The sequence below is a fragment of the Hermetia illucens genome, chromosome 5 (assembly GCF_905115235.1).
Source record: "Hermetia illucens chromosome 5, iHerIll2.2.curated.20191125, whole genome shotgun sequence".
NCBI lineage: Eukaryota > Metazoa > Arthropoda > Insecta > Diptera > Stratiomyidae > Hermetia > Hermetia illucens.
This window is the reverse complement of record NC_051853.1, coordinates 3,260,435-3,272,979: the sequence shown is the minus strand read 5'-3', so window position 1 is coordinate 3,272,979 and position 12,545 is coordinate 3,260,435. Positions and strand designations below refer to the sequence as shown.

The 12,545-nt window shown below is 44.4% G+C and overlaps 1 protein-coding gene across 10 annotated transcripts in view; it reads right to left on the bottom strand.

The window, feature by feature from the left end:
• LOC119656644 (zinc metalloproteinase-disintegrin-like jararhagin) overlaps nucleotides 1-12,545 on the bottom strand; it is a 973,582-nt gene that overhangs the window by 607,877 nt on the left and 353,160 nt on the right. For all 10 annotated transcript variants that reach the window (XR_005250066.1, XM_038063100.1, XM_038063098.1 and 7 more), the window contains one exon: nucleotides 9,842-9,907. Coding sequence is in view for 9 of the 10 variants with exons in the window: in XM_038063100.1 (XP_037919028.1) it covers nucleotides 9,842-9,907 (66 nt within the window). In the remaining variant the exon portion in view is untranslated. The remainder of the gene's footprint in view (nucleotides 1-9,841; nucleotides 9,908-12,545) is intronic.

Below are 12,545 nucleotides of genomic sequence, written 5' to 3'. Positions count from 1 at the left end.
CCAATTCTATGGAGTATGCTGATCAACTCACTACTATAGGAACTGGAAAATGTGTCAATACACGTTCAAGTTTATGCGGATGACGCGGCCATGCTTTCCGTTGGTAGAGATCTCGGAATAGTGTGTAGAAATACACAACTCGCCGTTGATTTGATTGACAGCTGGTGTCTTAGGCATGGACTTTCAGTAAATCCAAATAAAACCACAATGGTATTATTTACAAAAAGGGGAAAACTGAGTGGCCTTTGCTTCCAGAGATGAGGGGTACAACCTTTCTTCGAAAAAGTGAAATATGTGGGAGTTATTCTAAACAAGAAGCTTCCTTGGAACAAACATGTAGAGGTAAAGATGAAACGAGCTCTCACAGCTTATGGGCTGTGTAGGCGGACCTTGGCCTCGACATGGGTTCCCAGGCCTCAGGCAGTAATGTGGATATATTTTGCTATCAGTAGGCCGATGTTTGCTTATACATTCCTAGTGTGGTGGGTTAAGGTGAATCAAAAGAGTTTCCATTGTAAACTCGTCACACTGCGAAGAACTGTGTGGCTGGGTATCACCGGTGCCATGAGCACGATATCCAGCGCAGCTCTGAATGCATTACTCAATTTGCAGCCCTTGGATTTGTTAATTCAGAGCACTGCAATGAGAGCAGCTCATAGACTAATTCGATTAGATCTAAACAATGAGCATTGGAAGAGTTATTGGGAGAACTGAATCGAGTTTTTGCAATGCTTTCTGATTCTCGGATCCGCATACATCTGTTTGGTAGAAGATATGATATCTTGAAACGGAGAGAAAGCTGGGACGAACCCGAAGAATTCATGCCACGATATACTGACGTCTTCTACACCGATGGCTCAAAAACAGAAAATGGTTGTGGAGTAGGAGTCTACCTCTCAAATAGAAACGAGAAGTGGGTTTTTCTCTTGGGACAATTCACAATGGTCTTTAAGGCTGTGATCCTAAGTGCGGTAACGTGGATGATTGACGAGCGGTTGAAGGGCAGGCGTATCGCAATGTGTAGCGATATCAACCTGCATTGAGGGCGTTGTGTAGTTCTTTGATCACTTCAAAAATCATTCAGGAATGTAGAAATCGATTGAACTCTGTTTCTAGATTCAATACGGTGAAATTACTATGGGTACCCGGTCAGTGTGGTGTAGAGGAAAATGAAATCTCGGATGCTTTAGTAAAAGAGGGTTCAATTTCCCCCATGCCTGAATCGGAATCAGCAATTGGGGTGTTAGTAGCATTGGTTAATGCTGCTATCAATAACTGGGAACATGCCTCCCATAATGACAGGTGGCGAAGCCTTAATGCTGTTAGACACACCAAACTTTTCTTGTCATAACCAAACATACACACGGCCAAGATTATCCTGTCGAAAAGCAGGAAGACTTGCAGATGCATTGTGGGTATTCTCACAGGCCATAATTCTCTAGCTAGACATTCTGTAATGAGAAAGCGGAATCCACGGAGCATTTTCATCAGATATTAGATTGTTGGTGCTGATGTATTACAAATGCAGCGGGTGGTATCACATCCACTATCGGAAATCTTGCGATACATAAACGAATCCGGGATATTCCGTTAGACTGGAGAATCGAGTACAATGGACCATTAAGGCCTGACTGCTCAGAGGCTTATTTTCTCACCCACCTCCATCACACACACCCACACACCCCCTAGAGTTCAGATAATTTGATATAAGCATATTACGCAAACCTTTTTTTTAGTTGCCACAAATGACCTGTAAATTGAATTTCTGCCTTAGTACCTCTGCAGAAGTTTAAGTGTTATGGAATGCTTAAAAAACCATCACAATTCGCGCCTTGCACCACTCCATTTATAAGATATCCTCTCTGTCCTTATTCGCTTCTCCACTTACTTTCAATGCAACTCTGAAAAGTGGCAGTATCAGCGCGAATTGACATCTGGGTATATTGGGGTATGCCACACACCCAATTCTTAAGGAAGATAAAGTAAATACTTTTATTGAGAAAGACTAATTTTCGGGTTCCTGGAGCTGGGAGGGAACAGGTGTCTAATCTGGCCCGACTTGCTAGCCATTCATTGAAAGCCTGCATTCACCACTCCTGGTATGATAGATGACTCTCCAACACTGTTGGCTCAATGTATCTCATTATTGTCAGTTTAAAGGCAACAGCACACAAAACTTTTACGGATTTCTACCGTCATCAATTCCCGGGACTCGATTGCTTCATTCAAGAGCGTGATTATCCATCATGACGAGCATTCCCTTCGTTATCCTGTGCCTTCGGCACACTGTTGCAACTCGTCAAATCATACACTTCGTTCATCACTACGTAGGGCTCATTTTATAGCGGTTGTAGTACGTACGTTCCTTCTGTGCCTAAGCCACTTGCTATAAGTGCCTCCTTACATAAATTTGCTCAAAGAACATTATCATTTAGTGATTCTTTTTGTAAATCGCATCCTCAAGGATGCCATTACAGTGTTGCTTTCATTGCGGAAGGACAGCTTTTGAGAGCGTTGTGGGAAGGGCGTTTCTGAATGTGAATCCAAGAGCTCTGGCAAGGATGTGAAAAACTAGCGCATTTCGACAATGTGAAGAGCTAGCGAGTGTTTGATTGCTATGTTTTAGGTCGAAGCAGTTTGGTACCATTGATTTGGTTAATAGGTCATATTCGTACAGAAGTACTCAGCCCGTCATGCAATTGTTAAAATGATGTGAAGGAGAAGACAAAGTTAATGGTGTTTGGCAAGCTTGGAACTGGGAAGTTTCAGGATCATGTTATTTATTGGAGGCTCATTTATATGTACCTTTTGTAACTTTATTTTATTCTAACTTTAGATTCACGAAGTGCTTTACGGTACCGAAAAGGAGCGATTTTCACAAAGGACATCTTTTTCAATAGTATCTTTTTCCTTCACCTTTTTCTCACGTCCACTGCCTTTGCAAACCAATTTGCTTACTGGTTGCCAAAAAATTGCCTCCAATGTCGAGGCTAAAAGTGTGTGGGCTGCGTTCAAGGACCTCGAAAGGACCCTCATGAGATGGCTGTGGCAGCCTTCTGGAGGCGTCCGTTGTAATTAGGAAATGCGTGCAGGAGCCGAGATCTCTGGGTCACGTGGTTGGCGAGTGGCGGGGGTGATTTGCCGTACGGTGTCCTTGAACAGATGCAACAACCCAGCGGTGTTAAGGCTCGACATAGTACAGGCTCGCTGGAGAGTCTCATGTTCTCCCAGTTCCGTGGGATTTGCAGCAAAATTGGCTGTTCGGAGTTCAAGTAGAACGAGTGGCAGGACTTGCAGCCAAGAAGTGGGTTCTTGGGCCATTATAACTGCCTGCAGCGTTTTGTACCACCTTTCAACTATCCCATTGGACTGCCGGTGTTCATTGCGCGATGGCATTTGAAGCCGAAAAGTTTGCCTAATTCACAAAAAGTGATGGCTCGAATTCCATTCCCTGGTCGGTAACCCAAGGCGTGCGGAATTGACTCTCAACAGAAGACTTCGGCGCAAGATTGTACAGAAGTGTCGTTGAGAGGCATCGCGTCAGGCCATCGGGTGAACCGGGTAGCCTATAGCCTTGTTCCCTTGTCCGAGATGCTGCAGTATATATTCGACGTTGAACCGAAAATAGGAAACTTCCTAAATGTGTATTTGGAGTTGGTCCTGAGGAAGGACTGCGTCGTCTTTCTACGCCCCCGCGATTACCAGAATATCGACGCTGGCACGGAACTTGTTCTTTACAACTTGGGACAAACCGTCAACAACTACGTTGGCAGTGAATGGCTGATAAAGCTCATGTGTCAAAGTTGGTGGAGGACCGCGAACACTGTGAATGGTCTGCCTTCAAGCGAATATCGGAAGTGTTTGATTGCGAGGTACGCGGTTGACAATTGACGATCGTAAGTGATGCAGTTCCATTGAGCGGAGTTCAGCTGCTTGGAAAAGAACCTCAACGGCTGCCAGATTTGATTCACCTTTTGATGAAGGATACCAAATACGCCAAGGATTGAAGTATCGATGAATACCGCTAAAGGTGCATCATGCTTAGGGACTGCCAGAAGTGCAGCTTCACCAGCTGTTCCTTGGGGGTCTCAAACGTTTGGACAGCCTCTCAGGACCACGCAATCATTCGGAAATTTTTCATTTTCGGGTTAGACAAGTAAGCCATAATGATCGATTGACCTTGGATGTTCTTGGGCCAGAAACGACGGTAGAAATTTAACATACTCAAGAATTTTCTCAGACCTGTAACTGTTATCAGAAACGGGAAGTTCGAAATCGCCTACACTTTGACTCAGTCTGGTTGATACACTCCGGGATTGGCAGGTGGCTGGGCGATTTAAATTTTAGTTGCAAGAATTTGCATTTCCACACCGGCCTCAAGGAGGCGTTTGAAAATGCACTCAAGGTGCTCTAAGTGCTTGAACTCTGAGGAAGACATGACTAGAATGTCACCCAAACAAATGGATGAAAAGAAGTGGTCTCGCAGCACAGAGTGGATGGTTTGCGCCGGATTGAACCGTCCAAAAGGTATCCTAGTGGACTTGCAGAGTCCGAAAGGTGTGCACTGGTGTGGAATGTCTTCGGGATTTGCAAGGATTTGATGATAAGCCTTGGTTACGTTCAAGGTTGAGAAAATATGTTACTTGGCGATAGAGTGCCCAAAGCGGTGGATGAATGGAATGGAGTCTCGATTTGAAATTGGCTGGGCATTTAGTCTGCAATCACCACAAGGTATCCATTCACCATTGGATTTGGGGATCATGTCATGTTACGATGGAAAGAGTGCTGTGCGTTTAGGTTGAGATTATCCTTATGGACTAAGGGAGCTAGCCGGGGGCATCCGTTTTGCATATAAGTAGCAATTTATAGTGGCAGAGGAACTTGGCCCTTAAGATGGTAGTGCTGATATTCGTAATAATGAAGCTCCGAGAAAGCACTCGTCTAATTCCTATACTCATTTCTACCTACGTACCTGCCTACTGTCTACGTGTGGATCGACGAGGAATTTGTTGCCAGTAGCTTTAACAATTGCGGTGCTAATTTATGTTTGTGGGATCCGAGAAGAGCTGAGCGCCTGTATCGATCTGGTGTTGGCATCAACTCAATGGCTCGTAAATTGTCCAGAGATGTGGTGCTCCATTTTGGGTAGCTTCCAGCAAGTCTACTTTTTTGAAAAAGTGGAGTACACTTTGTTGTTTTCTCGTAGTACTTTTCGAGGATGCGTACGACCTACTACCCGATCACCCTTTTCAGGAGGCGGGTCTAGTCTTACTTCCAGAATGCAAAATACCGACTGTCTCTGCCAACTTATAGACGGTATTTACATTGCCATCGTCGGCTGCAGCTGGATTTCGTGGATTTTATCGGCGGTGGCGGTCAATATGTAAAGGAACCCAAAATCTGCACACTCCATGATGACTTGTGTACTCCCCGAAAGCTTCTGCTGTCGACTTTGTCACTACCCAACGGGCTTCACGCATGGTCACCCAGCGATAGTTCTGTCAGCAAGTCTTTGAGCTTGGTCGTTGCACTCACTGACAGGCGCTGAGTGAGCTGCTTCTTCTGCTTCATGTAGGAGAAGTCACCGAGGACGTCGGAGATTCAATCGACTGATCAAATCGGGTTGATTCCATTTTGACGTCGAGTAGAACGAAATGGGTCTCGAGTTGGTGGTCCCATGCTGCCGTGTTTCAACACCAACACGACGTCACCCGTACTGCCACGTCAGTTATTAAGGGACCTACCTTCGAGAGAAGAAACAATTCGCAAGGACAACCGACACACAAGAGAGAAACGAATGTTGTCCAAGACGGGCGACAGCAGGAGATACTCCAGGACCAAGAAAAAGATCCCCTCAAAAAAAGATCGTCAAATATGTGGCCTCTACCAATGTTAAAGACGGTAAGGGATAAGGTACACGTAAGGTCAATAAACGCCAAAAGTGAAGGAGCGTATAAAAGAAGTAAATCCTGTCGGGGATTATAGGGAGCAGAGTCTCGACCCGGAGGAATTACTCGTTACCCAGCTTTTGGCAAAAATAGTTGAGCCGTCCGAGTTTATCAAGGATAAGCACTTAAAGTCCTTTATAACAGATCACAGATGAAGGAAAAGGATAATAAGGATACGCCGGACTCTGCTGTGCCAACAGTGTCACAAGCGACCCAAGTTACGCCTCATCGTCCTGCAATTGAATCACGGCGAAATAAACGAGTACGCGAAAAAGAGGGTAATCCTCTAAATAACCAGCAGGCGCCTAAGAGAAAAAAAGGCAAACAGGCATTTCTGAAAACCAGCACTAATAGCTCAGACGGAGGAAAGCATACAGCGAATGTAGGAAAGTCGGCCAGCATTGCGAAGCTCCAGACTTACGAAAACGGTGGAAGGACTAAAGTTACCAGCAAAGAAAGGTTAAACCTGATCCCGACCTAGAAGATCTGAGCGAAAATGTGAACAGAATCCAAGGAACCCAGATATGGGATGTTGGAGCTGGAAAGATCCAGCGTAGGCAAATGACTTTCGCAGCGAAGTCAAAAACCCACTTGGGGAGAATGCAGTACGTGTCCAAAAACAATGTAAGGATCTCGATGAAGCGACATCGAAAGGAGAAATTTGTACTGCTCTGGGGAATTAAAGTTGGAAGAACATACCGAGGAGTCTGTTGCGGGTTTACGAAAAGCCTATGGCGGTATTGAGATGGCCACAATACGAGTACCAGAGGAGGCAGCGTAGAAGTTGTTGGCGGCTGGAAAAGTTTCGGATTGGATGGGTTGTCTACCGTTTAAGAGAACAAACTTCACTAAGGAGGTGCATTAAATGCCCCATGTTGGGGCACTTCGAGAAGGCATGCACCAGGAGCATTGATCGATTCGATCAGTACAGAAGATGTGGCGATAATGACCATATTGCCAGGGAGTGTATTAGGGACCTCAAATGCCTATTCTACGAAGTAAAAGAGGGAAAGGATAACTGGCATATTGCCGGAAATAGTAAATGTCCGCAATTTACGGAGGCGCTCACTGCAATGAAAAAATAAGGTTTATTCAAATAAACCTCAATCATTGGAGGGTCGCTTAGGATTTACTTGAGTAGACCACGTTCGAATCTGAGATTGAAATCGCCATCATAAGTGAAACGTATGGAAACCTGAGCTTGCGGTCGATAGGCCATACAATTTACTGCAGTGGTTTTGTGCGGGCGAAAATAAATGGTGTATATGTATACTGTTGTTACGCCCCACCAAGTTTGACACTGTCTCACTTCGAGCAAACGCTTTATAATCTTGTTTTTGACGCGAGGGGACGAAGTACAAAGGTGATTGCTGGTGATTTCAACACTTAGGCCCTTGGACGGAGCAGCAGAGAATGAAATACAAGGGGGCGTAGTTTATTAGTAGTTTTTGCACAATTGGATGTAATTCTGGCCAAAGAAGGCTATGTAAACATCTATCAGAAAGGGGGTTCTGCCTCAATAGTAAACCTATCTTTTATCAGCCAAGCACTGGGAAGTGGTATGTTCTGGTGGGTCAGCAAGAACTATACCCGCAGTGATCGCCAGGCAACTTTCTTTGGGCTATGGGTGGAGTTACCAGACAGAAGACCATCAAGCCCGAAGCCAAGAAAGATGTCAGGCTGGTCTGCTAAAGCTCTGGAGGAGGTGTGGCTAGACCAACCTAATAAAGAAGGGAAAGAGCTGTCCATGTGGCCTAATGCATTGTCAAAGCATGTGACGTCTGGTAAAGCCAGCTCAACCAATGATGCCATTGGTTACTGGCTTGGCTAAAGATGAAAGGAAAGGGTATTACCAGCAAATATTTCGTGGTAGAAACCTTGGACGTGAAAAATGCATTCAATTCGGTCAATTGAAATCTAATACGGAAATGTCTAGCGAAGATTGGTATTCCCGTCTATTTCGCTGCTATTGAAGATAGTTATTTAACTGAAAGAAAGCTCTTGTATAACACCGATGGCAGACCCTAGGAGTACGTTGTTTGCGCAGGTGTCCCGTAGGGCTCCGTGTTGGGGCCACTACTGTGGAACATCCTATACAACGATGTGCATAATGTTCCTTTTCCGGAGCAAGCCACGGTGGTGGGTTATGCCGAGGAATTAGCGCTGCTTGTTGTCGTAAAGCATTTCGAAGATGCTGAGTTATACTCAGGCGATGCAACCATTCCTGTTAAGTATTGGCTAGAGAGCTCTAGTCTGACAATTGCAGAGGAAAAAACGGAACCGATCCTCATCACTAATTGCCGAGAATATACGCCTATCTTAGAATCGGAAATTATACCATTGCTTCCAAGCCGGCCATCAAATACTTGGAAGTGGTGATAGACAGGAAGGTCAGTTATTGGCTAGATGTGCAGGTGCCACAAATCATCCACTGCAAATATGGCCCTGGTGATGACGTGCTGAACGTAGGAGGGGTATGTTATGCTTCTAGGTTGCTAATAGCCAGGGTAGTGACCTCAATCATGTTCTATGCGACCCTAGTTTTGAGGGGTTAATTATATTCCACCCATTTTCTCACAGGGCACGGAGGAATATGCCAATACATGTACAGATTTAAACAGGAGACCTCACCTGACTATCCAAATTGGGATGGATTCCCATAGGAACCTAGAAGAGACTTTAGGAGAGGAGCTGATACCAGAAAATCTGGTGGCGAAAATGGAAGCACGTCAAGAGGATTGGAATGCGGTCAGACAAGAGTTTTATAATCGAACGCTGAAATCATCCCTCTAGAACGATCCACTATGCGAGGATATCTCCTAAAGGCCCATGTCATTTCTATTATATTTAGCAAGGGGACTAAGATACGAGACTTGTGGTTTAAAGACATGGGACAAAGGAACAGTAAGAACCCCGGCCATATTTTCGAATTGCAGGCGCGTGTTCCCAATATAAGAATCCTATGTCAACTCAAGCGAACTCAATCTAAGTATATATCCCTCGAATCGATACAAAAACCTGCATAATAAAATTGGATATTTTTGGGATGCTCCTTTCTTTTCTCTTATTCATCCCAGAGTCCTTGTCTGTGAGCCTAAAACTTTGAAAGAGTCGGATGTGACAGACTGGCAGACGTACAAATCAAAAAATGAATATTCGTTATAGAAGCAACTTTGCATATCGATAATTTTCAAGGACCTGATCCTATCAATTTTCATAGTTCGGAATGTGTAGTCTCATAAAAAAGGACAAACTGAAACACAATACTTTGCCTAGCGTCTATGCAGTGTAAATACGCCTGAAACAGAACTAGGAAAGAGCCGAATCGTATCGCCTAACCCTTCTCTCGGGTATCCTTCCCTTCATTCCAATCTTCACTGCACATGCTTATGTTACATCCTTTGAATTCCTTGGCATTTCAGAAGTCCTTTTTCTATGAGTGGGCCATTGTTTGCAACAAAACAATAATAATTTCGTGACAAGGCAAAAAGAATCTCAAAATATATTGCCTCGGAAGGATTCTGGCCCACAGTTTGGGGGTATAATTAGGAATATATTATGTGAGGAATATGAATGGAAGGAGGATAACTTACATTAGGATAAAGGATGTGTGTTAAAGCACTGTTGAGTGTGTGGTAAACAAATTGTATTTTATTCAATTTTCGCACGACTGAGTCCTACAATGAGTAGGCTACGCGTGTCTGGTGGGTATTGTGGAGAACAAAGGTCTTCGCGGAACTGGAGGCAGACTTGTTGCAAAATAGTTGCCTAGTCCTTTTTTATTGTGAAAATATACTCAGTAGAAGCATGTACACATTCACTATCCTTTCATACAGAACTGCATCCATGATTTGCTTCATACAAACAGCCAGTCCTCAAAAACGTTAACTTACCCTTGTCCGCGCTCTGCTATATCCGCTGTCCGTGCTGTCATGAGGTCTCCCTTGACGCTGACCTGACTATAAAATACAAGAAAAAAATAAAATTTTAATGGTAACATATTTACGGTCGGCTCGGCAAAGAGTACATATATAACTAGTGTTGTAATTGCTCAACTTGAATGGAATAATGTGAAACAGTTTACAATGTTATTGTTGTTAGCATCAGATAGTAGATAATGGGACAGAATAACACTTGGAAGTTGAGGAGAGTGTTTTATGGTATCTTTCACGATGTGGCTTCGAACATTCATGGTGTTCAGCACATGTGGTCAGGACATTTTTAAATTCAGTCAACAGAAACTTGGACATTCGCCTGAATATGCAGAATTTTTAAAACATGGAACGGGTCTCTCTGAGATTCCATGTTACTTTCTTTTATGGGTCGAGGTAATTCTCACAGCAATACAAGCCTTGAGGCAGAAAAGTATTACTCTGATCATACCGTACGGGAGGCTAATGAAAGTTATTCTGTGGAATTGCCGTTCATCGACGACGTCAGCTGAAGGCAGGATTTGAAGTACGGGCAAACCTCAACCGTCCCCAACAAATAAAAGGTTCCCCCACTCCTTACCCAATCATTTTCTCATCACCAGTAATATTACTGCCATTCCTAACCCCAAAACTTTCCCTTTACTTGGCACCGTCGTAGGCATCAGTGATCACGATGTCATAATCCTCGACATTCAACTCCCCGACAGAACCATACGTCCTGTCCCACCTGCGGTCCCTGACTTCCAGAAAGCCAACTGGAAACGTATAAATGCAGCCTTCAAAGCTAAATTTTAGCCTCTCCTACCCCTCTCAAATAGAGAAGTCTCCGACGATATTATCTACCTAACAGTTCGTCAATACACTGAAGCAATTCAGCAAGTATACGACGAACTACTAAAACTCGCTCTCTCAATTACCGCAATTTGATCTCCCTTCCCGACGATATCTTGGAAGATATCCAATATAAGAAAACCTTCCGGCGGAGATTATTTAGGAATAGATTTTCTCCGTAGTCCTCACGCGAGAGGGCTTTAAACCCTCTACACCAACTGCCTCGCCAATAACGAACTAAACCCCTTCACGTACTAGCAGCTCAGAAAACCCTGTCCACGCATTGGAAAAATTTCCCATCAATGTGCCATCCTTCCCCAAAACATCTCCCTGTCCGAGAAAGAGAACACCCGTACAGACCACTTCCAGCAAGCACATCGATGCACCCTTCATCTCCTGTCTGAAGATGAGATCAACGAGTATATCTCTAACCTCCTCTCACGCCCATCACACGAGCCCTTTCAACCATTCCCTGAGCTCGAATTCTGGGAAAGTATCCCACTTTTCCATTTCGTCAGTCCGAATACGGTAGAAACTTCAATAGTCACATCAGAAAATGAAAAATCAGTCAGACTCGGCCGAATACCTTCTATCATCCGAAATGTGCCTCAAACATTTCCGTCATCCTCAATCATTAACCATTGTCTCCATAATGTCCATTTTCCCGACGATTGTATAAGTGCTATTCCTCCCCCAAAATCTTCGAGCGGACTGTAAAATCTCACGGAGACGAGCACTGTTATTCCAACAATGCAATCCCTTACTTCCGATTCGCAAAGCGGCCCAAACTCCTGGTTGAGCACGCCCTCTGAAATTGGATGTTCTTCGGAATTAAACCGAAATACCCCGACAATCGCCTGAGGACCTGAGGAAGTTTTTCCGTATGACAGTACGGACTCGCCTTTAATCTATGCAGGATCCTAAACTTCCATCCCCACCTCTGCCAAGCTAATCTTTAGCTCCCTAGATAAAAGGAAATCCCAAATCCCCATACAGTCACACTTACTGGAACCTTATTCATGTCCTGCTGGCATCGTACAAGTATTAATCATTTCTGCCTCCCTCTGCTCCTTGTTAACTGTTGATTTACCTATGCCTCTTTTACATCCGAACACTATCCGAGTCCTCCAGTACGCGGATAACCTGATCCTCTATACCTCTACCAAAAACATCCCGGTAGGTGAAGCTCGCCTGAAGTCTTATTTAGACGAGCTTCGCAAATACTTCCCCAAATAGAAACTATCTCTAAACCCCCAGAAATGCGAGAACATCCTGTTTCATAGAAACGTCCGCTCGACGCCGAAAATATGGAGAGGCATCTCTATCTTGTCCCTCAAAATCCCTAGCATTCACATCCCAACCATTAAAGAAGTCACCATTCTCGTGGTTATCATGAACTCCCGTCAGTTCCGCGTACCTCATATCAACAAGGCATGTATTCCTCGGAGACTAGAGGTTATTAGCAAGAAGAATTGCAAACTCTTGGCCGCGTGCGAGAGAAAAATCCTCCGAAGCATTTTTGGCCCCCTACATGAGGATGGTAGAAAAAGAAGACGAGGCAGACCCTGCCTAAGATGGAGCGATGGCGTAGCTCAGGACGCCAGACAGCGTTTAGGAATATCGAATTGGTGGACCTCGGCGCAAAACCGGGATGTCTGGAGTCCTTTATTAAGGCAGGTCTGGACCGGATACCGGTTGTTGCGCCGTTGATGATGATGATGTGCTGGACAACATACTTAACTGACTGAGAAAGACTACATTCGGTAGTCATGTTGTGATATTTTCGGAGGAGCGCGCGAATACGTGGATCGGAAATGTCTTCAAAAATGATAGG